Source organism: Mixophyes fleayi, chromosome 4 (genome assembly GCF_038048845.1).
Source record: "Mixophyes fleayi isolate aMixFle1 chromosome 4, aMixFle1.hap1, whole genome shotgun sequence".
NCBI lineage: Eukaryota > Metazoa > Chordata > Amphibia > Anura > Limnodynastidae > Mixophyes > Mixophyes fleayi.
This window is the reverse complement of record NC_134405.1, coordinates 309,390,503-309,416,667: the sequence shown is the minus strand read 5'-3', so window position 1 is coordinate 309,416,667 and position 26,165 is coordinate 309,390,503. Positions and strand designations below refer to the sequence as shown.

The 26,165-nt window shown below is 41.1% G+C and overlaps 1 protein-coding gene across 2 annotated transcripts in view; it reads right to left on the bottom strand.

Moving 5' to 3' along the window:
• Positions 1 to 5,408: 5,408 nt before the first annotated feature.
• Positions 5,409 to 26,165, bottom strand: part of LOC142150175 (leukotriene C4 synthase-like) — a 32,507-nt gene continuing 11,750 nt past the window's right edge. For both annotated transcript variants that reach the window (XM_075205381.1, XM_075205380.1), the window contains 4 exons: positions 23,000 to 23,099; positions 16,831 to 16,901; positions 10,014 to 10,095; positions 5,409 to 7,404 (listed from right to left, as the gene is read on the bottom strand). In XM_075205381.1, the coding sequence (XP_075061482.1) occupies positions 7,272 to 7,404; positions 10,014 to 10,095; positions 16,831 to 16,901; positions 23,000 to 23,099 (386 nt within the window). In that variant the 3' untranslated portion in view covers positions 5,409 to 7,271. The remainder of the gene's footprint in view (positions 7,405 to 10,013; positions 10,096 to 16,830; positions 16,902 to 22,999; positions 23,100 to 26,165) is intronic.

Here is a 26,165-nt window from a genome sequence, read left to right as displayed (position 1 = left end):
GCAAAGAACCTGGAATCTGAAAGAAGATGTGTCTGCCAGTGCTCTCCTCCTGTGCACTCCATGGCTTTTTCTCCTGTCATATGTATGTGTGTATATATCTATATGTATTCATACACTAGCATGCAAAAGTTTGGACTCCCTATGAAATGTCTTTGTTTTTGAAAGGAATTATCCTTTTTTTTTTTTTATCAAGGTACCATTAAAGTTACCTGAAATTATAGTCAATACATTAACAATGTCCTAACTTATTATTTTTATTTCATATAACTGTTCAATTCATCATCATATAACTGTTCTATACATCAAAACAACCTCCAATTCCAGCTTTGCATACATTTGGCATTCTATCTGTCCATTTCTGATGACATGCAGGGGAAATTTGTACCCATGACTTCTGTAGCTCTTCCCAGAGGTTTAACTGGTTTGTAGGTTTTTTCCCTGACATTATCATCAAGTTCATCCTACAAGCCCAATAAGGTTGAGATCTGGGGATTGTGCTAACCAATTCATCAAAGACAGTACTCTGGCTCCCTGTTTTTCAAACTCTGATGTACTTGTGCAGTTGTGTATCTGGGCCTTTTGGTTCTTTTTCCATTCTGGTGTGAGAATACCAGTTATTAGAACTGAAGTTCACTAGGTTACCACCCTGCCCTCTTAGTTTCAGGAATCGCACAGCCAAGGAGGAGAACGAAAGATACGCTATCTTTACTTTTTCTATAGTAGCACAACAGAGCATAAGCCTGCACACTTTAAACAATATGTCAGTGAATCACCAGTGTCCCACCAAAGTTCACTACCCACTTTAATCATGCGGCATTTCCACAAGCAAAAAGTCTGTCAATAAGAGGTTTAGGGAGTCCTGGTATCTGCGCTTCCTGGCTGCTTGGCCAATTCTACATCAGTGTGGTGGGGCTTCGGGTATCAATGTCCACTCTCCTGTGGGCGCACCAATTAACCCAGAACCTGGCAAGTATCTCCTGATGGAGTGGGGTGATCCCCAGATGCAGCAACAGCCTCCTTCCCAAGATACAGGACAATGGTGATGATCAGGTCTGCTGGTAGAGTACAGAAACTCAACACCAGACAGCCCGCCCAGCACTTTCCAGGAAATCAATCCTCAGAAAATTTCCCTCTCGAGTGGCTCCTTTATATCTATGGTCAAATTCCCACAGTGTGTTTCCCTCCCCCTGGTAAACCCCTGGGTCTCTCCTTCTTAAACAATGGTGAGTGCTAGACAGGGGTTTGGAGTGGGAGTGGAGATGAGTCAGCCTTCCACAGTGGATTCCCTGCCCTAATGTCTGGGTCAGTCCTGTGGAAGGCAATAGATTATCCTTGGCTTTCCCCACTTCCAGATCTTAGCATCCATTCCCTCCTGAAATTAACCTCTTCCACGCCTTTGGTACGTGTCAGGGTTTCTAGCTGCCCCTCACTTCCTGTCTATTCTTTCTTACTCCCCCATGTGTCTGCAGTAAGCACTTCCCCTATCCACCAGACAAAATGTAAGAACTGGTCCTGGGGTGACAATCCATGCAACCCTGCAAATTGACAGGCCGGTGGGAGATGTTATCTTGGCAGTGTGGCCTGGTCCTGTCACACCTGGTAAGATCCAGTATGCCTTTTTTGTCTCAAGACCGTTATCCACAATCGGCATCATCCATCACAGAGGTCTTGAGGACATGTCAAGTCAGCATTGAATGCACTGCCATTTTACTACAGAGCAAACCAGTGGGAAGGGATAGTCAGACATGATATTTGATATCCAATGGTAAACTACTGCTGCTACTTGACATTGTGGCTGATCAGGAGGATCGTGTACCCAATATTTTATCACTCTATTCTTTCACGTCTCTAAACTAATATAAAGGGAAATTAAAAAAAAGCGGTTTTCCGGTTTTCCTGTGGGTAATATTTACTATAATAATCTATAATATAAAAGCCTAGCGGCGTGTGTTAGTCTGTGTGTGAAAAAACAAAACAAAAACAAGCTGCAGCGCCACCTGCTGGGTGGAGTTATACACTGACCTAAATTCTTAGCATTATCTAATATATAAAAGTAAAAGCCTAGCGGCGTGTGTTAGTGTGTGTGTGTGTGTGTGTAAAAAACTATTTTCTCAGAAAGGACTCATCCAATTGACCTGAAATTTGGTATACTGACATTATTTGACAAAAAAATTAGAATAGTGAAGTCTGTTAACTTCCATCATCCCCCCCTTCCCCCCGTGGGAGGGGTAGTAAAGGCAAAATTTACGAGTTGAGGGCTCGAACTCATTTATGTGAGGTAATTTTACCTCATGAACACACATTAAAAAGGGCGCTTGCGTCGGGAAGTAACGCTCTTCCCCTGAGGAGGCCTGGGCTAGGCCCAAATGCATGACAAGAACCTTTTTAAGACCTTAAGTAGCTTGATTTGACTAGAATGCATGAGTATCATGCACGGGTTAACTTGTTACAGTAATAACTTACCAGGTCTGACTCATTCTACTACCTGTTTTATTCTGCCATGTACTTCAGCTGCCATTTGATATCATCCTAACTGGCCTTATCCACAGCCTTTGTCTGTTGTTCTTACACCATATTATTATTATCATTTATTTGTTAGGTGCCACAAGGTTTCCGCGGCGCCGTACACAGTACAAACAGTAGACCATACAGGGTGACATAGTACAGAACAATAAACACAAAGTACCAATACTTCAGAAACTCCGGGCAGACATATGGAGTAAAGATGGAGCAGAAGAACAGGTATGGAGACAGGAGGGGAGAGTGGCCCTGCTCATACGAGCTCACATCCTAAGGGAGGGTGAACAAACAGGCACAAAAGGGAGCCATTAAAGTAAGGGAGAGAAAGGCGGGGGCTAGGGAAGAGAGGGGAGAACAAGAGAAGGGGGTTAGCGAAAGAGCAAAGAAGGTTAGGGGTTAAGTGGATGATTGGTAGGCTTTGAGGAACAGGTGAGTTTAAGTGCCCGTTTGAAGGAGCACAGACTGGGTGAGAGACAGATGGAACGAGGGAGGTCGTTCCAGTGCAGCGGAGCAGCTCGGGAGAAGTCTTGGATTTTAGCGTGGGAAGAGGTAATCAGTGTGGAGGAGAGGCGACGGTCACCCTATATTAATTTATAATGATATAGCACTTCCTCAGTTTGTAAAGCAACTTAGAAATATATTGGCATTATAAAAGATACCATGTATAACATCAAACGTTTGTTTACTGGTATAAAATTATTTTCAAGTGCTAACCATCCCAATTGGTTTAACGCTGGACTGAAGGTAAGTAGAGTTATGTATTTTATCTTCTCTTACTGATATTCACTCAAAAATATTTTTGTAGTTTAATTGGTTCAGATGTACAGTATAAAGTGCCAGGACAAATGGTGTGGAGTGGGAATGGAGATGTGTCAGCCTTCCCAAGTGGCTCCCCTGCTGTGTCCCTGCCACAATGTCTGGTCCTGTCCTGTGGAAGATTGGACCAAACATTGTCAAAAAGCCAAAAAACTTTCCACTTTTGCGTGTTACAGTTCCATATTTGAAGTGTAACTCTTGAAGGCGCTTACTGGTGGGGGATATGGAAGTGATTTCCCTTTAAGGCTGTCCTAGGAGCTGAAAGTAGTAGTAGCATTGATTTAGCATTGGCTGAGCAGTTACTGTTTTTCTGAGTCTCATACTTTGGTATGTACTGTGTCTGATCACTTGTTTTAGCAAATACGCTGCAGAGACAAGGGTGGGAAGTGTTTGAGGTAATAACACTTTCTCTATACAGTGTTGTGGATCCTTTGTTGTGTTTTATAAATAAAAGATAATAATAATCCCAAACCAAATATCTACTTTAGAACAGCAGAGGAAAATAATTTACAGGAGATCTTGAGTGACAATAAAAATTATGCAAATTGGACAAATAGGATACCAGTCATTTTTTTTTTTTTTTTACTTAAAACAAATATTTATCAATATAATAACCCTTTAACAAAACTAACTTTGTATGTAATATACATATTATGAAGTAATATGGGCATCTAGCACCACAGTGTAGTATATAAAGAATGCAGTGTGTACATAAAGTGTTCACAGTCTTGGCCTGCACCTTACATTGGGCAAAAATTGGGATTGTCCCACTAGAATCACAACATTTCACAGACTATCCTGCTGTTCTTGTCACTTTCACACCTGTGGCTGCAAGTTTCTTTAGTTGCGGTTTGTCAGTCCTGGAATGTTGGGGGTCCTATTTGGGAAAAAAAATGGGTACATTTAGAAAATTGCAACCAGCCCTGGCATTAAATCAATAGCACCCACGATTAATAATTAGGCCTTCCTCCAGCCCCAACATTAAAATAATAGTATTCCCATTTAATAAATAAATCTATATCACGCAACCATCACTGCCATTAAATAATTCATATTCACATTTAATAAAGAGACCTTATTCTCCCCAAACTCACCCCCACATTCAATAGCCCCCAAACCAACCCATCTTAAATTAAGTCTCCAATATTACATTGCCCCACCATCACCCCACAAACAAAATAGCACCCATTAATTAGCCACCACCTACCTTACACGCATTATATTGCTAAAAGCTCCCTGTGCCATCACACACACATTACTGTGCCCCTTCATCACCCCGCTGTGCCTCCTTATGATCACACTGCGCCCCTTCATCACAACCACGCTATGCCCCCTTATGATCACACTGTGCTCTCCATGGTGCTTTTTCCCCCTTCACCTGGCCCCCCTCCATCACACTTTGCCATGCTGATTTTGCCCCCCTTCACACTCTACCATGCTGCTTTTGCCCCCCTTCACACTCTGTGCCATGCTGCTACCCCCTCTTCTTCATTACTCTGTGCCTCCCCCCTGTTCTTCATCACCCTGTGCCTTTCTCCCCCCCCCCCTCTTCTTCATCACCCTGAGCATTTCTACTTTCCTCTGTTCTTTTACTTAGCTTTGTATTGGCTTCTTTCATCTCTTCTTTTCTTTTCTTCTCTTTTCTCTCTTCACTCTTGGTCCTCTCTGCGTCGCTCCTCACTGAATGTTGGACGTGACGTGATGTCATGCCCGACATTCAGTGCAAACGGAGGAAGGGAGAGAGACGCTGGCCCCGAAGACGAAACTTAACAAATGTCTGAAATTCTTACAGTAACTGTGTAGTGTTTTCCAAATGACACTATCCACACTTTATAGTGATGATTTTGAAATAAATAATTCAGTCTCATTTTGATTCCAATTCTGTACTCCCTCTGTTAAATTTTAAAAGTTACACAAAACCGCTATTTGGAGCTACTATGTGTTTTAAAAATAAAATAAAAAAAATGACAATTCGATTTAGAACTCTCAACAGATGAGTGAATGTTTTTCTTTTTTTAGGAAATACACATATGCAAAACAGCATACAATAAAAATCTTTATTACATTTCGGGAACAGTAATCATAGCATGGTAACATTTGACTCGAGTTTCAATATCATGTTTTGCTGGGAAGCTACAAAAACTATGAATGTTAGAAGGACAAAGTTTAATCTGCTCAGAGAACCATTGAGAGAAAATTGGATTTTCTTTAACTATTTAAAAAAATATTGTTGTTGTGTTTATGGCAACAACCGTTCTAGTGTGGTTAAAAAAAAATAAAAAAAAATTGTGGTCTGACAGCAGGTGGGTGTATTTTGTGGCATTTTGGAATAAATTACTTGCTGGTAGACTATTTTGGCACAGTTTTTTTTATTTTATTATTACTAATATTAAAGGTAATATGCAGCCCTCTTGAAAGTGAGAGGCATCATTGAAGTGTATCCATATGCCAATTGTTGATTTAAACTGTTAAAACTAGTTAAAATGAATTCAATAAATATAGCAGATTGTGTAAAAAGGAAACAAGGTTAGCAGGAAATAAAGCTGAAAAACAAATTTCAAAAGATAACAAGTGTAAGCCAAAAACTTGTTTCTAAAATGATATAAACAGCAAGAAAATGAAAAATTTGAGGCGACTAAACGATATAGTGGGAAACTAATTGTAGACGATAAAGATGAAGCTGATATTTTCTTGTTTATTTTTCTATCTGTATTAACAAAGGATGAAAAATACTAGGAAATAGGTTGGGCAGAAAAAGGCTTTGCACACCAATAAATGTTATTTGTCTAACACAGGAGGTTGTGCAATTATGTTTAGACAAGATAAGGACAGCTAAATCACCGATCCCAGGTGGCATTCACCCATGGGTGCTAAAGGAACGAAGTTCAGTAATTGATGGACTCCATTAGGAGACTTCACACAGATGATGTGGTGTGATGATTAAAATCGAAACAAGGAGATTTTTGGATCTGCGTCTAACTTCATTGGTGGGTAAATCATTTGAAGGAATTTTGAGAGATGCCCTTCTGAAATTTAGTGTAGGAAATAATTTGATAACACAGTGTCAAAATGGATTAATGAAAGATCGGTCACGCTTAATAAATATTCTTACATTTTGTAAGGCCTACGCTATATTTGTTTATTGCAAAAGTGGTAAATACTGCTGAACATAACAGTCTGGCACATATGATTGGAGTATTCCTTGAAGGATAGAAGACAAAGGGTAGTCAAACATACTTAGATTGGGCTAAAGTTGTTAGTGGTGTACCACACAGGCTAGTACAGTGCTGGGGCTATGAGTTCTATTAATAAAAAAATGATAATATTTAAATGAGTATGGAGCTGTGTGTTATGTACCTAGGCCATGAAAATATGCTACTTATACATTCAATTAAATGGAATACATTTGAAGATGGAGAAAGACTTAGGAATACTAGTTGTCAGAATGCTGAGTAACAGGGAAACCACATCTTGAATATTGGAAAAGGACATAAGAGAATTTGAGGGTTCAGAAGCGGGCATCAACATTAATAAAGAGAATGGAAAGGTTCAATTATAAGGAGAGATCAAAAAACTAGGTCAAATTACTTTGGAAAGAAAAGGCACTTTAAATGCGACCTAATTAATTTGTATAAATATGTTCAAGGTCAATACAAAGATTTGTATAACGTACAGTGAACAAGAGGTATACATTGTGAGCAGCGTTCTCTGTTTGTTAATACCCGGTCTTGTGTTAGCACTATGGTTTTATTGACTTGTATAATACTGCAGAGTATGCTGGTGCTGTATAAAGAAATGTTAATATTAATAAGGGATCATCAGATGTAAATGCGACAAAGGCTGTTTTATTTCTCTAGATCAACAAAATTGAACTGGATGCATTGTTTTTTTTTTTTTGTTTTTTTTTACATCATTACTATGTAATCCAGGTTTCATTAAATCCACCAGACCAGGGTTTTCTTAATACTGACACCAAACTGTGAGTGTAAAAAAACCTCTAGCAGCCCAACTAGAGACAATCCAATGAGAATCCAGATGAAGGTTGAGCTGATGTACATTGGCTTCAGTCTGTAGGGAGAAAAAACATCATTGAATATTGTTACTTAGTATGCTATATAACATGGCTGTGTATTAATCATATGGTCAATACCTTTAGTATCTATTACTCGCTGCGGTATGATTGGCCAGATATTATTAAAATGTAATACAGGAGTACTTGTATAAACAGCTGTGACAGATCTCCTTATCTTTGTCACTCTCGAACATAAGTAGCCGTCAGGGAGAACCCGTGTCACTACGGTGGCCATGTTAGGACATTATACCAGAGAGACACAAACATAACTATATTTCATGATTATTTATACACTGCTTGTCTGTTTCATCCTTTACTCCCTTCATCTTTACATCAGAGCATGAAGCATGCTGGATGCACAGAGCAGAAGCTTTGGTTTTTGCAAAGATGCGCCTGGATCAGGGGAGGGCTGGCTAATGTTAGCCCGCGGGGCAAGAGTCGACTCAGTAGCTTATTTTAATGGAAACAAATGCAGGTGGCCAAGTGACCCAGCCCAAAGTAGTGCACTATGGGATCGACCCGGGCGGCATATGCCCCCCAGCCCAGCCTGCCCCTGGCCTGAATTGTCTGCCCAATGCATGCCCACTAGCAGGATATGACTTGGCAGACCAGAACGGCGGCTAGCTATGCAGATAGGCAGAGAAATCCCAAGATGGACACTGTGCAAAAGTGTAAACGTCACATCAAAAGTCCAACCATTTACCACTTTCATTAAATTGTTTTTCCCTTCTTTATAAAATGCTGCTTGGTTTATTTAGAGCTGAACACATCCTGAGAATGAGGGGGTAGAGGGATTGCAGAGATTACATGTGACACGCCTGTGCGTTTGACGATTGTTTTTTTACATTAGGCAAAGTGCAAATGGAAAGTGTGAAATGCATACCATTGAAAGTATAGGATGAGACCTGACTTCCACTGGCTCGCAGCCAATCAGGAACTGGGAGCTGTGCAGAGATAATGCTGACTGGCTGGATTAGCTGTAGCTGATTTTGTTTGTGTGTCTGTGGCATGATGATCTAAACTCAGATTCAGTTTTCTTGGAGAATCAAAAGGAGGAGATGAATGTCATCAAGGTGGGGGTTCTAGGAAGATATCTATGAACTCGTTACCGCTTAGTGATTGCGCAAAGGAGGGTTCCCCTGAGCTCCTGCTCTTTATGCCAGTGTGATCATCTGTTTATATAGCTGGTTCCTTATGGGACAGTAAAAAAAATAGTATTGTTGGGGACCGGTAACTGCTTGAGTCATATTCAATGTGGCTAACAATGCAGTTATTGCCAACTCACCAAGCAGTAGCTTTTATTTATCATTATATTAGTCACAAATATGTATTATAGACAGGGGCTGGCGGGCATATGACCCCCCAGGCCAGTCCGATAGTGGGCTACCTTCAGCTGGGTCATTGTGGGCTACATGCATTTATTTTCCTTTAAAATGTTCCAACTAGGATGCTGAGCAGAGCCTCGTCCCCTGGGCTGAAGTTTGCCAGCCCTTCCCTGATGATAGGGTGCCTTAAATGTGCCTCCTATTAGCTGGTTTACAATTTGAGGTGTAATAGCTCCCTCTAGTGGTTGAAACACAGCAGGTAACTACTAGTTAAAAAAAGACAGTTACAGTGAGGACTCTAATTTACATCCACATATAAACAATGTGGGTGACTCCTTTTGTATCTGTAGGTGATACACAGTTAATGCAAATGCTTGAGGAGCCACAGCCAAGGGTGAGAAGAACTGGTGACTAGTTATTTTGTACAGTGGACTAGTTCTCATGAGATTGGGTCAGATATAGGGTAACTGAAAAGGGAATCGTACTCATTACCCCAGTGCTGTGAGGCAGAAGTGCTAACCACTAAGCCACAATGCTGTCTATCTGATCCTTCCTCACCTTCGATGAAACCTCATCACTCTTGTTCTCTCTCACCTCAGCTATTGCGATCTCTTCCTCTCCGGCCTCCCTCTCACCCATCTCTCCTCACTTCAATCCGTCCTCAATGCCCCTCACCATCACCTATAATGCCCTCAGTCTCTCTTCTTCCACCTACATCTCTAAACTCATCTCCATCCAGTCTCACTCCCACCCTCTCTGCCAACAACTGCCTCCATACCTCCCTATTAATTATCTCATCTCACTCAAGATTTTTCCAGTGCTGCTCCCCACCTTTGGAACTCGCTCCAACAACCAATCAGATTTTGTGCCAGTTCACCCCCCCAGCTTACAGGCAGCTTCCTCTTTCCTCTTGTTTTTCCTGCCTGCCCCTCTCCTGTCCACTTTCTGCCTGGTCTCTGTCTCCTCCTACAGTATCTCAAGCCCTGTTTGGGGGGTGTTCCTAAGCACAGGTTTGCTTCACACTGATATGCTCCCAACTTGTCCCCATCTCCCCTCTGTTCTATGTTACTCGTTGCTGTTTGTTCATTTTGTAATTTGTTATGGTTTTGATTTAAAGGCCGCAGGGATTTCATAAAAAGGCCCCTTACCCAGAGTGATTTGAGGAACAGTATTTGGCAGAATAAAAATGAGCGCTATTAAAATAGGGAACAGTTGAAGAGGAGGAGACTTTAGTGCTTCAGATTTACATAAAATGTATAATGCATAAGAAGGCTACTTACCTGCCTTGCGCAGAATCTGTGTAACCATGGAAGTATTCATACCGGGCATACAGATAGAATAGGCCACAGATAGCAGCAACTCCTTCATAACATTCAGGGGGAAAAATGATGTAAGCTATCAAATACTGATGTACTATAAGTTATATGCATATTAGAAGTCAACAAAGAATTCTATTACCATATAAAAGCACAATAACTATAAATATATTATAATAATTTATTCCTTCCTTTATTGCTTTTCACTGAAGTTATGATATCAGAACTTCCCCAACATCTTTCATAAATCTTATACCATTCCAAATACACACATACATAGAATTATTTGCAAACCAAGGGAGGTGCTATTGCATACAGCACTTTATCACATGGACCTGTAAGCTTCCTGGCCCATACCCAGATACCAGAACATATATAATCTACCACCAAACCAGGCTCCACGCAAGGTGTAACCTCACCTGTAGAGTCCTGCAGAGCAGCGGTCACTCACCTGTGTACAATAAAATAGTAGAGGAGAGAAGGGAGATTCCTGGAATGTCCACTAGGTGGAGTGCACACTAAATAATTCTTCATTAGCCATTTCTTAAACCAAAATTTTATGTTTATCACAAAGTTGTACTTTTTTACAGATTTTACGTACACATTATTCTATTCAGACAAATGAACCAATTCTAAAATAACCAGACAGCAAAAATAAAGAAAAGTGCTCAAGTAGGGGAACTGGATAATGCACCATCATACTTCCAACTGTCCTGATTTATCCTGTTGCATAATGTTGTGAAATATGCATCACAAGGATAATTATTGTATGTATATGTCCACATTTGTAAGCTTTCTTTCATCTTTGTAAATATTATTATTACTGTATTGCAAATAGATTATCCTGCTTAATTTGGTTATAGACACTTCTAGTACTTCAGAGTATATGTAATATTACCTGCAATGACACAAAAATCCCTTTTGTTGTGTAGCTTAGGACAGAGCAGCCCCACCACTGTTGTGCTTCCAGTGGCTGCCATTGCCCTGGGTCCTGCCACCTATGAGCTTTGCCACAGACCAATCAACCATTACTCCCCTCCCCCTCGGGTCTCCTCTTCTCTCCTCTCCTCTCCACGGCTCTCCTCCTCCTTTCCCTCTTTTCTCCTGTCCTACCCACTCCTCCTCTCTGGACATGTGCTTGGTGCACGGGAAGCAGACAGAGAAGTCTGCTTCCCATAGCATAGGATCAGGAAGTGTTTTAGTGGTATTAATATTAGGTGGGAAGGGGGGTAATAGATTGCACAGACATAAAACTCATGCACAGAAATCACCCTCCTAAGCGCCAGTCACATAATGCACAAACATAAACCCCCATAGCCGGTCATGTATTGCACATACATACATAAACCTAATTGCCAGCCGTATATTGCACAGAGATACCATCCTCTGCCAGTCATGTATTACAGAGATGACCTCCATTATCACCCATATATTTCATGACTATAAACCTCCACTATCAGCCATATACTGTATGGCTATAAACTCATGGACAATCACATATTACACAGCCATAAACCTCATCATTGATCCATATTTTGATATCCGTGAGTTCTCTGTATAGCGCTACGGAATTAGCTGCTGTTGCTGATATATTGCACAAGAATACCCTGATCCCTAACTGCCAACTATATATTGCACAGACATACCACTCCCCTATCAGAAAGAGATCCATTCTGCCAGTCTTACCCCCCCCTTCACCAGGGCCGTCTTTCCCATTGGGCACGCTGGGCAGGTGCCCGGGGGCCCTGCAGCCCAGGGGGGCCCTCCGGAGGCAGGAAAAAAAAAAGAAAACCCTGAAAAAAAAGAAGAAAATACTTACCGTGCTGTCAACTGGCGATCCGGCTCCCTCCCTGGTCTCCTCCTCCGTCACGCTGGCAGTGCATGTCGGGTGTGACGTCATGCCACACGCCCGACATCCATTGCGGAGCGCGACGGAGGAGGAGACCAGGGAGGGAGCCGGATCGCCAGTTGACAGCACGGTAAGTATTTTCTTCTTTTTTTTCAGGGTTTTCTTTTTTTTCCTGCCTCAGGAGGGCCCCCCTGGGCTGCATGGCCCATATATATATATATATATATATATTATATATAATCATTATTTTTTTATTTTTGTATATATAGGGGCCCCGGTGCACTGCTGTGCCCGGGGGCCCAAGAGGTTCTTAAGAGGGCCCTGCCCTTCACTCCAACTCCACAATGCACTGAGTTAGAGGATCACTGTATTGCATTTCATCTTCATGCAAAGACAGAGACAACTTCAGCCTGTCAGTGTTTTCCCTTCTGGAGGACTGTTAGAAAATATTAAACTAATATATTCCCGCTGAGTTCATATAACCCAGGTTACCAACCAAATGTGCCATTGGCACCTCATATTCTTTACTGATACTAAATTGTTTGGTCCACCATGTACTTCTTTCAATGAGATGTTCTACTGCTAATTAAGTAACTATACTGGGTAACATGTCGTCATGTAAAATTAATTGAAAATATCTTGCTGACCTAAAAATAAATGTATAATATATCGGTAGACCAGCCTAAGTAGAATATGAAACACTATAACATGTAGCACATGAGCACATAATCTATCCATGCCAGAAAGGACCTGGGAATGCAAAGTGTAACATCCAGTCTAAGGGGTATATTTACTAAATTGCGGGTTTGAAAAAGTGGAGATGTTGCCTATAGCAACCAATCAGATTCTAGCTCTCATCTATTTAGTATATTCTACAAAATGACACCTAGAATTTGATTGGTTGCTATAGGCAACATCTCCACTCTTTCAAACCCGCAGTTTAGTAAATCTAGCCCTAAGACTTTCTGCTCCAATACCAACAGACACAAACACCAACAAATGAGTTTATCACACACTCTACACCAATGATGGGCAACCTGATACACTTCAAGGGCAGCTTGTGTGGCCCTCTAACCTTCAAAATGGCCACACATTATCGTTACTCTCAGCAATAAGTTAAAACAATATATTTAATTATAGCTATAGACTCCAACATGTAATAACATATTAGCAGCCATTTAAATGTAAGATAAGTGTTACAAGCAATAACAAACTAATCTGACAAATTAATGCCTTCTGGGTGACCAATATTTTCCTCCAGTTTTCGAATGTTAGTGTGTAAGGCTGAAACAGACACAACGCGTTTCTGCAGAGAGGATTTCATCATCAATCTCTTGTGCATATTGTTTTTAATGTGACCCATGATACACATGTGAACAGAAAATGTTTAAGTGTAGCAAAAGATACACAATAACTGTGCAACATACTGTTGCATACCAGGGCTTGTCCAACCATTACTTGCTTTGCTTTAATGAAGTAAGCAGGAATAACACAAGACTGTAGGTCCCTCCTCTGATCTCAGATGTGCTGGGCAACCTCTCTTCATTGTATGGAAGGAGCCACATGATAGAGAAGTTAGGAGCTCTGTGCAAAGTATGAGATAGCGTTCCCTCCTTTTAGATCTTCATCCCGTTTTGATCTCTCTATCACTGTCAATAACATCACCATTTCATCTGTTCCCCAAATCCGCTGCCTGGGTGTCACCCTCTACTCATCTCTCTCTTTTGCCCCCCACATTGTCTGAATATTCCTCTTTCCTTTTTCAGCATTGTGTTACTGTTGTGTTTCAGCTATAATCCTGTGTATCATTATTGCCAGTTCAGTACTGTGACTGTGTCATTATTCCCTGTCTGCTGCTGAGTCTCAATAAACCATCTATTACAGCAACACAACCTCAGTCTTCCCGCCAGTGTATTACTAACAATGGGTCATAATGCAGGAAGGAACTGATGGCTGCAAGTGGGGCAGCACTTAATTTACTCCAACACACATCAGTCTGTCACCTACTGTGCACTCACTAGTTTACCACAAACACTTTGAACCAATCACACTCTGTGCCAACACACATCAGTTACCAGTGGATCACCTGTGTGTAGAGATACCACATCCAGTGCACCCAGCAGCAAGGGTCCACAGAGACTCTTTCACATTATAACGGATATGGTCTGTAGTTAGAACAGTACCAGAAAAGTTACTCTTATTGGGAATCCTCCCGCTCTATCCTTATTCCCAGGAGAATTGTGATATAGGGAGCAGGGGTGTTTCTAGTCCTTCTGCTGCTTGAGCTGGCAACTTAATTGGTTCCTTTCTTTTATACAAACTACTATTCACATTTTTACAAGTAATATGCATGTACACATTGTTACTATTAATCGCTTGGTGAACATTAATCATTATTAAGCAAGAGCACCGGTATTTTTAAAATGTTTAAATTTATTTTTAGCTGCCCCATGCCCCAAAAACCTGCAGCCTTAAGCAAAAGCCTGATTATAGACAAATCACTATACCAGGGACTGAGGTCAGAGCAGAATCCCAATCTACAGAGGCAACAAGGGAGTACATGTCTACTCAACATTGTGTGGTCCTTTTCTGCCCCCCCCCCCCCCCTCCCCCAGCATCACAACATTGGTGCAGAGTAACAATTATTTGATTTAAATAAGTGTGCTCCAAATATTTACTTTGGATCTTCTTGCTTCCCACTCTGCATATGGGGATAGCAGCTCAGCCTCTCACACTCAAGTAACGCAGGAACCAAGAAGAATTTGGGAGGTGACTCATTAGAAGAGTAAGAGAAAGACATCAGGCCCATATCTAGGACCAGCGCTGCTTCCAAGGAGATTCGCCTAGGACAGGAGGGTTGTTCCTTGCTACTGAAAGCATTAGCCGGGTATGTGTTAATATTTAATTTGTTATATGTAATTTGCTTGTATCATAAAAACTCATTAATGTTTAGTAAGATGTACTGATCATGGATGTAAACCTATTCCTGAATATAATATGCATATTAAGTAAGCATAGAAAAATACCATTTTCAATGTCTGTATAGTGTCACTGTGCAAAAATGCATTTTCTCAAAAGTGACAGGTTCTCTTTAAATTCTGTCCAACAGGATAAGAGAAAACTTAACATTATCTTTAACACTATCGTACTTGCTTGGCTTATCTTATCCAGGGAACGCACAGTAGCACAATGCTTCTGTTGGATTCAATGCTTAACAATATTTTTTAATGTCCTATCGACATATGTCAAACATTTTTAAGTTCCATTTCTTTTTTGAGTTTCATTTATATATAAATTATGTACCGATCTTATCATTCCCTTGTACAAACATCCTGCGAAGAAGGGAGGGGATGGTGAGAAAGGGGTGACCTTCAATTTTTCATATACAGGATGTGGCATTTGTTAACTTTGTTTAATATTAATGCTTTTAGAATATGGTATCATTATTGTTGTTTTGTTGGCCCTATTTATCAAGACTCAGGTATTTTGAAGATTTTCTATTACTGATTATCACAGCAATAGAAAATCTTCCGCTGCCCAATTTATCCATTTGCTCATCCCCCAGGAGATTCTAACAAGATTTACCACTCGCTAGTCCAGTGCAGGGTCACTCTGCGCATTGGTGAGCACATGAGCACTGGAAGCCAGTTCATGAAACAAATTGTAAAAAAATAAAAAGTAGAAAAAAGCAAGCAAAACTTTATTTAAATAACAAAAGAAAAAAAGCTTTATTTTACTAAAAAAGCATTTTTTCCATTGCTAACTTGGAGATAGTGATAAGAGGACAGAGGTGGTACTTGCTCTGCTGCTACCCTTGTTAAAATAGGCTTACCTGTGGTTTGCATGGGGAAGCTTTGCTAGAGGCCCCCAGTGAAGGATACCACCAGCGTTAGACTTTACTTGCCCGGAGGCTTTGATAAATAAGCTGAAGCCCTAAATCGAGTGAAAACATTAGTTAGGACTTATCTCCCTTTCACAAATAGACCACTAAGTCTCCACCATGAGCCCAGTGTTTCTGCTGCTATTTTTAACCATACTTACCAACATTTTAGATTTGGCTTCCGGGAGCTGCCGGGGGGAGGTGGGCGTACAGGGGGGCTGGGCTCCGAAAATTGCATCATTTTGGCCCCGTCTCCATGATGTAATGACGCAAATCGCATCATTTTACAGCGGGGGAGGGGCCAAACTCCGCGATTCCCGTTGAATCACGGCGTTTGAACCAAATTCTGTCCACTTCACTAGGAAGTGGGCAGATCAGGGAGATTGCCACACTCTCCCGGGAGTCCGGGAGACTACCGCGAAATGCGGGAGTCTCCCGGACATTCCGGGAGAGTTGGCAAGTATGTTTTTAACTTTAATTTCTAAATGCCTGATAGATGATTTTGAAAGCGTTTTCCACCTCAGTGTGAATTAATATAAGTTTTTGCTATTGCAAAAATAATAAGAAAAAAATCATGAGGATTTCTGCCTGTAAGATTATGTGCTTTAATTTTTTTTTTTTTATTAAGTTATATAATTTAAATTGCAGTTAATGAAGATCCTGCTCTGTTGACATATTACACAAGGCAGTGACTTCAGTCACATTCACAGAACATAATACTGTATTGTACTTAATTTACAAGCAGAGTTTAGTTTCTAGATCTTGTCGGTAGATGCTTTTTTTCTGTGTTATTAGATTGGTAAAACCATGTAAGTATTTTTCAATCCAGTATGTGACACTTTGCCATTGCCGTCTGATTGATAAGCCGATCTCAGCAGAGCAACTGATATTACAACTTCTCTACACTGTGCTCATATGTTTCAATGAATGTTTAAAGGAAATTGTCACAAATAGTCTCCACAGTATTAGAGAGAGTAAGTCCCGACGTGGTTCCTGAACTGGATAAAAACAATACGTACAATGATCACAAAACGAGATTTACATTTGCTTACCCTGGTGGAAAAAAATCCCGGCTACCCACAGAACCGAGAGGAATAGGGGGAAATATTCTGTGCAGTTTAGTCTGGAGAGAAAGTAAAAACATCACTATGAAACAGAATACCTAGAAGTGAAATTATGTCCCATACATGTGTAATATAAAGTACAAAATCTAATATATAGGGGTTAGATCAGACGCAAGTGGAGTATTTCTTCAGGGGTGATACTGCTATTGGCCTTGCTCAATATGTATTATTACCCTATCACTACATACATGCATAGATTTGACATTAAAAAATGAGTGTACAGAATACAGCTTTCTACGACCAAAAGAGGAACTAGATTGTAATTACATATATATCATACTTGACGACTTTTATATAGAGGGGTGTTCTGGTGGCAAGTGTAGGAGGGAACGTTCTGATGTGATCATATAACCGTGTTCACGCCCACTGATAACGCAATTCGCGTCATTAAGGCCAACCTCCACTGGGACCTGGGGGTGTCATGACTCCCAGATATTCAAGAGACTCCTGGACATTCTGGGAGAGTAGGCGAGTACGATGTATATTACACATAATAGTATATACCCCAAGTAATCATTTTTTTATTTTTTTTTAACTATTTATTTCGAAAAATAGTAATGTTATACAGATAAGAATCATCAAATCATCAAATAATACATTGCAGGAGTAGAAAAGGATAAAATAAATAAAAACAAAACATGGGTAAATGTCAGTGTAACAGCAAATGTTTGAGTATCAAATATCAAAAACAACAACAGAATGTCAATGAACAAACATGCATACGATTGTTATCCAATTTACTCACAAGTCTATAACATTTTATAACAGTATAGAATGGGGCGGGAGGGGGGTAGCACTGGTCGTCAGCAAAAAGGAGAAAGCATTCTTCCCATTATTCTCTTTTTATTTATTTTTTTTTATTTTTTTCCCATCACGAAAATAACATTTTTCGAAGGAGAGTACTACCCCGACCAAGCAATCATTTTAAATGTGTTCAGTTCCCAAGGAATGCCAGGGCTGTGGTTACTGGACAGAGCATATTTTCAATATTTAAATATTTTAGACTAAAATTGAAGCCTTGCTTCCCTCATCCTCTGCTGCAGTAAAGTCTCTGCTATAAATGTTTTTAAAATGATTCAAGTTCATTGACAAAATATTCAGACTAATAATGTCGGGTTAAGTGTAATCTGTGGGGTCCCGCCATTGCCGCTGTAAATGAAGATTGATTCAGGTCGCGATGACGTGAAACTGTTGTGCCGGACATCTGTGTTTTCGGGAATAACTTGCGGTGAGCACGCTGCTGCGATCGGAGATGTACAGCGTCGCTTTGGAGGTAAGTTTGGTTATATTCAAATCGGTTTTTCAGACATTCGGATTTTCCTTGTAGGTCTCCTTGGTGTCGGAATTTTCTGCACCGTTAAAGCGTACCCAACCCATTGGAAACACCAATATAAAGTAATTTACTACCAATGTCTGGAGTAGGGCAGGAGGGATGTAGCACAATTCCTCCATAATAAAAGTCACTAACTGATGCAAATTAATTCCAGAATATTCCATAAAAGCTTTGATTGGATGGGGAATCGTCATCATGGAAGTCACTTCTACCTGGCAGAAAAGAAATGCTGCAATATGGGGTGAAGTATCATTATGTAGTATTGACCTTACCTTCTAAGGGAATGACTGCTCCCCACAACATTCTAGAACCACCAAAACCCTTCACCGTTGGAAACAAGCACTCAGGGCTACAGAGATCTTTAAATTATCTTCACTCATGAACTTGTCCTTTTGTCACAAACATGGTGAAGGATGAATCATCTGACCAGATCACTTCCTCCACTATTGTGTATCAATTGCCTGTGCACTTTGCACCACTGTACATTCAAAAATGTGTTGCCAGGTGTGATAAGCAGTTATGCCCTGCAACCGAACTATGATGTCCTGTTCTACGTCAATATTACATCAAACTGGCTGCTCAATATTCATTCATTTGATCTGCAATTGCACACCTGTGATGCTTTGCACTTGGAATTACTGCACCTCTTTCACAATCCTGGATTATGGTGCACACTTTTACCCTTTGATGATTACCCGTGGAGTTCCATGTGGACACCACCTCAGATACTGATGTTTATCAAACCTTAGCAAGTTGGACTTTCTTGCTCACTTAGCTATGCCTGCTAAACGCACCCCAGCAATCACCCCTCTTACAAACTCCCTGAGATCTCTTTTTGCAGTCACGCTGGTTATAATTATAGGTATTCAAGGCAGTCCAGCATTTTTATACATCATCCTGACCATGCTGGGATGCCATTTGCTTAATTAACGCTTGAGCTATACGTGTATGAAAGCTCTTGCATCCTTCATGCTTGTTGTCACACGTGTTTTTATTTTTTTGATCAACTACCGCTATATGGATTCTGGTTTCCTTTAAATCTGTGTAATCTTTGCAAAAACGTACCGTGTCTGTGTGACAGCTCCACTAAGGATTAAGGGGCACATTTATCATCACTCGCAAAATATGAAAAATAGTTTTCAATCCTTATCGCATTGATAAGGATTGAACTATTTCTCATATTTATTAAAAAAAGCAACACAGGAACAGCAGTTCCGAAAAACTGCTGTTCCTGTGCAGTAGAAATCATACTTACCACAGCTGCTTCGTTCCCGAAGCAGTATGTGGTCAACGTGGGTCCTGTTCTTACTCCAGTGCGCATGCGCCGAGTGAAACCTTTGGGCATGCGCACAAACATCTCTGTTCTCTATCGGCAATTATAGTTTGCAGAGAGAGAGAGTGAATGACAGGGAGGGATCATGTGATCCCTCCACACATGCGCTGTCCAGTTCTGCTCGTCGGAGCAGAGCTGACAGCACTGAAACTTTTCATTTATGATAATGTACGCCAGCTTCAGCTGACGTACATTAACATGTTTGAAAAGTCAATTACATTTATTGTTAAATAACGTTACTGAGCACTCCCCATACATTGTTATGGGGAGTGCTCAGTAAAACCATAGAAGATGCAAAGCAGCAGATCTGCTGCGATGCTACTATCATAAATACCAATTTAGGGCCTGAGTCATTAAGGAGAGTAAAACATAAAAAAAGGAGTAACTTTGTATCTGGGCAAAACCATGTTGCATTGGAGGGGGAGGTAAATGTAAAATGTGGGGACAGATTTATAATTAGGGTAGAGCATGTCCTAAATCAACTTGAAATTTCAGTGTACAAATAAAGCTATTAAGTATTTGTGTGCTAGATGAAAAAACAGCCAGTATTTAATTTATAATAATATGATAATATGATAAACTGATTTGCACCCCTTGCATCATAACATGGTTTGTCCCAGAGAACATTTACTTTTTTTTTTTGCCTTAATGACTCAGGCCCTTAGTGTTTAATCCCCGAAAACTGTTGTTTTCAGGGATTTTACAGGAGGAAAACCTTTAATAAATAGGCCCCTAAGGGCATTGAGAATGAGTAAATACAGAGCCTGCGATACAGATGCTGACTTTGACTCTGTGACCCAATGAGGGACTGCAGTGAAAATGCCAAGCAGCCCTCTGTACACCAAGAGAGACAGAGAGAAGCTGTAGTTAGTATAGTGTGGTGTACACATTCTTCTATGAAGGAAGGTGGAGAAGAAAGTCTACTGGAAGTGCCAAGTGCTGACCCTGCAGGGCTACAATCTACACTTCCAAATGTCACTGGCTCCACTGACTGATGGGAACAGCCATGGTGTTATGTGAGGTATATGTCATACTAGTTCTCTTGCAAATATATGGAATATAAGGGCCTGGGGCAGTGATACTTATCGTTACATTATGGAATGGGGATATTATATTTTGCACATACAGCTCTGGAGTAGGACGTTGTCTCCTGCTTGTTAATTTATGCAGCTTGTAACGGTATTGTATTGGCTCTTGTTTTGTTTGTTTTTCCCTTTTGTATTCATTGACGTAAACATTGAAACATTTTAAAATTAAGCAGATGACAAAAAGAAAATGGATTCCAAAGTCCTTCAATAAGGTGATCTATATTTTTCATTCTAATTTCACAACAGCCTTGGTGAAGGAATGCGAGTTGTTTAAAGCGGCATAAATATATCTGATACTAATTGGTGGTTTAGTCGGAAAGGGAAATTATCTCTTCCTCTTGTAGATATTTTTGTATTTCCCTTCTCCCTCTCAGGTTAAACAGAGGAAGAGAGCTAGCTATAGAGTTTAACCATTTAGCCGAGTGCCTTTGTAGCAGTATACTCGAGAACAAATTTAAAGGTACGGTGATCGAATCCGGTGTATGTTTATACTAAGCTAACTCTTATGTTTCATTTGTCATGAGTAGACCATTATAGGGGTCTGTTTAACAAGCAGTGAAGCGTCAAAATGCCAGCGTTTCTCTTTCACCGCTTTTTTTTATTTAACAGAGGGTTAACGCCGGAGAACTCAGAGATTTCTTTGGCCTTAGCCTAATACCGGAGCTTACCTGTATGGGGACAGCAGCAATAGGGGCATATTTAACAAATCACGGTAGTGCACTATTGTGCACTTACCGTGGAATTAAAGTCCCGATGTGCCCTCCGCAAATTTATTAAAGGTGCATCGCAGCAGATCTCATGGATATCTGCTGCTTTGCACTTCTGATCGTTTTTGCGAGCAGTCACCATTCAACAGAATGGTGACTGCTCTGGCCGCAATCTAACAAGTCCCGGAATTTTTTTTTTTTCGGGAACTTGTCTTGATAATGTACACCAGCTGAGGCTGGCATACATCATCCGAATTGAGGAAATCCACTGCTGTCAGCTCTGCTACGAAGAGCAGAGCTGGACAGCGCATGTGTGGAGGGATCACATGATCCCTCCCTGTCACTCAGCGCGCTCTCTCTGCAACGATAGTTGCAGAGACAGAGTGGGGACTTTGTGCGCATGTGCACTGCACATGCGCAATTGAAGGAAGAAGAGGAGATCCTGAGACAGCGCGTCCGAAGAGGGAGGTAAGTGTAATTTTTTCTATCACAGAAACAGCAGTTTTTCGGAACTGCTGTTTCTGTGTTCCCTTTTTAATAAATGTGAGAAATAGTTCAATCCTTATCCTTGCGATAAGGATTGATAACTATTTCTCACTTTTGCCGATTAATGATAAATGTGCCCCTTAGTCAATTCATTAAGGTACGAAAAGCAAAGAATGGCATTACTTGTCATTTACAATGGGATGCAACTTTGCTGGAGCTCTCATGGGTGAAAGCACTTCCTCCATTACCCCGGCAGCGTTAGGCGGCATGGTAAATAGAGGTGGTACTTAATTGTGTATCCATACGATTTCTAGCAATACATAATGAAGGTTACCACCAGGGGCATGCTGGGCAGGGGGGCATCTGCCCACTGGGCCGGTCCGATAGTGGGCTACTCTGGGCTGGGTCACCTGCATTTGGTTTCATTTAAAATAGGCTGCTGAATCGAGTCTTGCCCCCCCCCCCAGGCTTAAGTTTGCCAGCCCTCCCCTGGTTATCACCAACCCATAATAAATGGACCCATAGACTGAACAAACTTCAATTCATAGTGCTAGTTTTCTGTTTAGATATATGGTACCTTTGATGTGGATCTGTCAGCTACAAACAGTGGAGCCATTGTGTGGGCTGGACTAATAGTCATCAGAAATTAGTTTATCAATTCCTTGCATGGATGTTACCCAGGATGGGCCTCTGAGCCGTCACTGATTCCTATCAAACTGATAGGCTGCATACTGGTTCAGCCCAAAAATGTAGGCCTCCACTGTGTGTGTGGGTGACAGGTCCACTAAAACCAACATTTATAAAATACCAGAAGGTGAGGAGTCGTAAAGCACAGTTCCCCATGTCTTCGGGACGTCTCTGGACTAGACTAGGAGAAGATAATTGAATTGTGAGTCTTCCCCAAGTTTTAGACGGACCAACGACAAAAGCAGTAATATTCTATAGTGGATTCTCCTTAGTGGTGATGGAGGTTAGTGTATCAAGAGCTTACATATAAGGATCCAATATAGTAACCAAATAAAGGGATGGGTCAATACATTTATTTTAAACATTGGGGGAGGGTTTAAAATTGTGTACATTACAATTTTAATAGTAATAGAAAATATTGTGCTTAGTTTCTCTATAAAACAAGTAATGACCTCAAACTTACTGCGCTCGGAAAATTCGTTCAAACGTTGGATGACCTGATGTACTTGGAGGAGAAATCTTGTATTTTCTGCGTGCCCATACGACTTGCATGGAGAAATATGCTGCACGACAAGAGTTTAGTATTTAGTCACTATATAGGTCATTTACAAAGCACAAAACATCAGCTTTGCAGAGCTTTGGACCCGCTGTGGGCCTTAATTTGTGCAGGTGCACCAAGACTTCCACCGGGGAGCATAGGATGCGGAGCAAGATGGTCCCATTTGTGCAGAAGTTTGCATAGGCTGAGGGGGGAGTTAGGCGGAGTAATGGGGTAGTTAAATTTCCAGATTAACAACTAAATTGTACCCAAGGGTCTCTTTGGAAATAATTCTTATATAACATAAAAAAAAATCAGTCGTAAATATTAAATACATAAAGAATAAAAACAATAATAATAAAGATATTACAGTATATATAAAAAGAAAAAAGAAAAAAATCCAAGAGGCACAATAACATCTTTAATCAGTTCATCATGTGTGATCCCTTCAATGCTGGATATGCACCAAATGTTCACTTGTGGGACAAAGGTAGTTGTGACTCACACCTCACCATCACCTCCGTGTGAAAAGTAAGAAATCAAATCCTACCAGAGGGTGTTAGATAATGAGCATGTAGCAGATTCTCTATTTCTCTCTCCGTATCCTCTTGAATAATCATAGATATATTGCTAGTTAATGTTTCCTTCCTCGTTGTATCTCTCAAACATTAAAACCATGGAAACAAAAAAAAAATACAGATCTAGCCTGATATAGTTTAAAAAGGGGAGGTTTTATTATGTCCCATAAACATGTGACAAAAAAGGCATAAAAAAACAATTCCAGCAATAAAAAGCCTCAATAACGTTTATGTAGAAATACTCCTACCATATAGGCAATGGAGAAGCGCATATCATACATCCAACAAATGGGTCAGCACCCGATCTCACTCTCTCTCATCGGCAAAATATTGAGGTTGATTGATAAATCGGAGTAATGGGGTACCTAGAGATGGATGGAATAGGTGCACCATTGTGTCTTGTTTTTGCCAAAACAAGATTTCATTGTGCTCGTTACCCTGGGCCGGTTTCCGCTTTAAGAGGGAGACAACGAACATTGGGTTCCCCTGCTATCGTTAAACCATCCCCTCGCGTTGGCGTTCGCCACACTTACTGTTTGCTCCTGACTGTTATTAAAACAGATAATTGATCCCTAGATAGCATAACAATATAATATGAAAGTTTAACCCATCAACATGAGATACACTGGTGAGGCCCCTCATGTTGAATGAGTTGGGGGGGGGGAGGGAGTGTATGAATGAGATATGTTCATGACAAGTGGAGGATTTCAAAGGGTATTTTTAGAGTGATACTAATCTATGGATCACCACCTTCCAGCATTAGCAGTTGGTTGAGTACTTAGGGATCTGAGAGGGATATAGTCTAAAATAGAGATGAGCGGGCTCGGATATCTGAAATCCGAGCCCACCCGAACGTTGCCGATCCGAGCCGGATCCGAGACAGAATCGGGTATTCCCGCCAATTGCAAAACTGAAACCGAGGCTCTGAGTCCTAATCCCGCTGTCGGATCTCGCGATACTCGGATCCTATAAATTCCCCGCTAGTCGCCGCCATCTTCACTCGGGCATTGATCAGGGTAGAGGGAGGTTGTGTTAGGTGGTCCTCTGTCCTGCTATATCTCGTGCTGTGCTGTGCTGTTCAGTTCTGTGCTGTGCTGTGCTGTGCTGTGCTGTGCTGTAATGGGCTGTGCTGTGTTGTGCTGTAATGGGCTGTGTTCTGCTCATTCCAGTGGTGCTGTGTCCTGTGCTCTGTCCTTCTGAGTTCACTTATTCAGCAGTATAAGTCCAGTGGTACTGCTATATTACAAAGTTCACTGATTCAGCAGTATAATTCCAGTGGTACTGATATATTACAAAGTTCACTGATTCAGCAGTATAAGTCCAGTGGTACTGCTATATTACAAAGTTCACTGATTCAGCAGTATAAGTCCAGTGGTACTGCAATATTACAAAGTTCACTGATTCAGCAGTATAAGTCCAGTGGTACTGATATATTACAAAGTTCACTGATTCAGCAGTATAAGTCCAGTGGTACGCTCCTGTACCGCATATAATTTTTAAAGGCTTTGCCGAGTGTGTGTGGCTTAGGGGTACGCTCTCTTGTGCTACATATAATGGAAAACAAAAATTTGAAGGATAAAGTAGGGAAAGATCAAGACCCACTTTCTCCTAATGCTAAAGCTGCTGCCACTAGTCATGACATAGACGATGAAATACCATCAACGTCGTCTGGCAAGCCCGATACCCAATCTCCTAGTACAGGGCATGTAAAATCCAAAAAGCCCAAGTTCTCAAAAGTAGCAAAAAGAGAAACTTAAAATCATCTGAGGAGAAACGTAAAGTTGGCAATATGCCATTTATGACACGTAGTGGCAAGGAACGGCTTAGGCCCTGGCCCGTGTTCATGACTAGTGGTCCAGCTTCACCCAAGGATCTAAGCCCTCCTCCTCCCCCCCCCCTACAAAAAATATAAGAGAGTTATGCTGTCAGCAACAACAACAAAACAGCAAAGAACTCTGCCTTCTAAACAGATGACATCCCAAATCCCCAAGGCGAGTCCAAGGGTGTTGGTGGTTGTGAAGCCTGACCTTCCCATCACTGTACGGGAAGAGGTGACTCCATCCTGCATTTGCAGCACACCCTCTGCATATGTTGGAAGGATCACCCACAGTGTAGATCCAGATTTGGATAATCAAGGTGTCAATGTTGTACACCGGGAGGAGGCTATTGATGTAGCTGGCGCTGTGGAGGAACTTGATGATGAGGATGGTGATGTGGTTATTGTAAATGAGTCACCAGGGGGGGAAACAGCTGATGTCCATGGGATGACAAAGCCCATCGTCATGCCTGGTCAGAAGACCAAAAAATGCACCTCTTCGGTCTGGAGTTATTTTTATCCAAATCCGGACAACCAATGTATGGCCATATGTAGCTTATGTAAAGCTCAAATAAGCAGGGGTAAGGATCTTGCCCACCTAGGGACATTCTCCCTTATACGTCACCTGAATAACCTTCATAGTTCAGTGGTTAGTTCAGGAACTGGGCCTAGGACCGTCATCAGTACAGGGACACCC